Genomic DNA, 1,910 nt, shown 5'->3' with positions numbered 1-1,910 from the left:
CGCTGGCATGGGGCTTCTTCTTGGAGAAGTCGCAGGCCAGGCCCAGGTCTGAGATGCGGACGTGCCCAAACTCGTCCAGGAGGATGTTTGCCGGCTGCCAAGACACCGTGCCAGCCCTGAGCCCAAGCGCTGCCCGTGATGCTGGGGGTGCCCACACGGGTCAGGCTGGGGTGCTCTGTGGGATTTGGGGGTGTCCGTGGGACCGGGAAGAGCCGCTGGAGTCTGCAAGTGCCCTCCGAGGTCTCAGGACGCCCGTGGGGTCCCAAAAGGGTTCCTGCAGTGTCTGTGGGTGCCCCTAACGCCTGTGGGTGCCCACGGGGTCCTGGGGGGGTGGTGTCTACAGGGCCTGGGGATGCCAGTGGGGCTTCTAAACACCTGCAGGGTGCCCGCGGGGGCGCGGGTGCCCGAGGTGTCTGTGGGGTCGGTCACCTTGAGGTCGCGGTACACCACGAAGCGGCTGTGCATGTGCTCCAGGCCCAGGATGATCTCCGCCGCGTAGAACCGCATCTCCACCTCGGAGAAGACGCCGTGCTGGGACAGGTGATAATGCAGGTCTCCCCCTGCGGTGACAGGGACACCAGTTGTCACACTGGTACCACCCTCTCTGCACCCTGGGGACGGCGCGGGCAGGGGGGCTTGGTGCCCGTGGCTCAGGCCAGCCGTGGCCCCGGGGCCAAGGATCAGCCCCGGGGTCCCTCGGGGCCGGGGGTCTCTCACCGTTCATGAGGTCGAGGATGAAGCTGAGCTTGTCGGGCGTGTGGAAGGCGTACGACATGCACACGATGAACGGGCAGTCCTGGCAGGAGAGACAGGGTCACGCAGTGCCGGCGGCGCTCCGGGAACACCCTCCCTCACCGTCCCTCTCCCCTCGCCAGTGCCACAGCCTGCAACCGGGGTGCCAGCCCTGCCCGGTGCCTGCGTCCCCTCACCCCGGTGCTGACGAGGGACAGCATGATGCGCTCGTTGAGGGCCAGGGTCTCACCCTGCTTCATCTTGATACGTTTCTTGTCCAAACACTTCATGGCATACCTGAGGGCAAAGAGTGCCTGCAGGGTCCCGCTGCTGCCCCCCGGGCACGGTGCCACGTCCCCGCCCGGCCCACAGCCCCGCCATCGCGTCCCTCCACTGCCAGCACCCACGGCCACATCACCGCATCCAGCTACCACCCACGGCCATGACGTCCCTGTATCCCCCAGAGACCCGTAGCCATGGCAATACTTCCGCAACCCCCTAACATCTGTCGTCATGGCAACACCTCCGCAGATGCCCTCGGGACCACCACCACAGCCCCAGTGCCCCCCCCGCCCACTGCAGGCGGATCCCTCCGGCCCCCCGCGACAGAGCATCCCCCGTTACATTTTGCCCGTGTCCGCTTTCCGGCAGCCGTAGACCTCCCCGAAACCGCCGCGGCCGATGATTCGGTGAACGCTGAAGTCGTTCATGGTGAGCTGGAGGGGGCAAGAAGGAGGCGGGGGTGAGCCTGGACACCGGGGTCCCCCAGCACCTGCACCAAGAGCTGCGTGTGTCTGTGGTGGTGGTGGGGCCCCCACACCCTGCCTCAGTTTCCCCAGGTGAGGAACACAGAGGCTGCGCCACACGTCCCCGTCAGCACGGGCAGGTGGGAGTGAGTGAAAGCCTGGGGGTGTGAGGGTGCCCCTATGGGGTGCTCGTCTGAGGGTACCCATGCCAGCCCTCGTGACCCCCAGGGCAGCAGCCTTGTCACTGTGCCCATGTCCCCCTCCCTGGCAATGCCCAGAGGTGCCTGGGGTGCCCCGAGGCGCAGGGGTCCCTGCTCACATGGATGTTCAGCTCCACGTTCTTCCACTGGCAGAACCGCGTGAACTTGTCACTGCAATGAAGCACAGAGAGGGCAAGAGTGGAGCCCCTGGAGAAAACCTGCCCGCCCCCCC

General features: G+C 66.6%; 1 protein-coding gene across 1 annotated transcript in view; it reads right to left on the bottom strand.

Annotated features, from left to right (window-relative positions):
- Nucleotides 1-1,910, bottom strand: part of LOC104129654 (beta-adrenergic receptor kinase 1-like) — a gene marked incomplete at its 3' end in the record, with an annotated part of 5,558 nt that overhangs the window by 1,595 nt on the left and 2,053 nt on the right. Inside the window, exons 5-10 of the mRNA XM_035897993.1 lie at nt 1,798-1,849; nt 1,357-1,448; nt 930-1,029; nt 718-796; nt 430-560; nt 8-94 (exon numbers count right to left, since the gene is read on the bottom strand). Coding sequence (XP_035753886.1) covers nt 8-94; nt 430-560; nt 718-796; nt 930-1,029; nt 1,357-1,448; nt 1,798-1,849 — 541 coding nt within the window. The remainder of the gene's footprint in view (nt 1-7; nt 95-429; nt 561-717; nt 797-929; nt 1,030-1,356; nt 1,449-1,797; nt 1,850-1,910) is intronic.

The sequence above is a fragment of the Egretta garzetta genome, unplaced genomic scaffold (genome assembly GCF_000687185.1).
Source record: "Egretta garzetta isolate BGI_Z169 unplaced genomic scaffold, ASM68718v1 scaffold997, whole genome shotgun sequence".
Lineage (NCBI taxonomy): Eukaryota > Metazoa > Chordata > Aves > Pelecaniformes > Ardeidae > Egretta > Egretta garzetta.
This window is presented reverse-complemented; position numbering and strand designations above follow the sequence as displayed.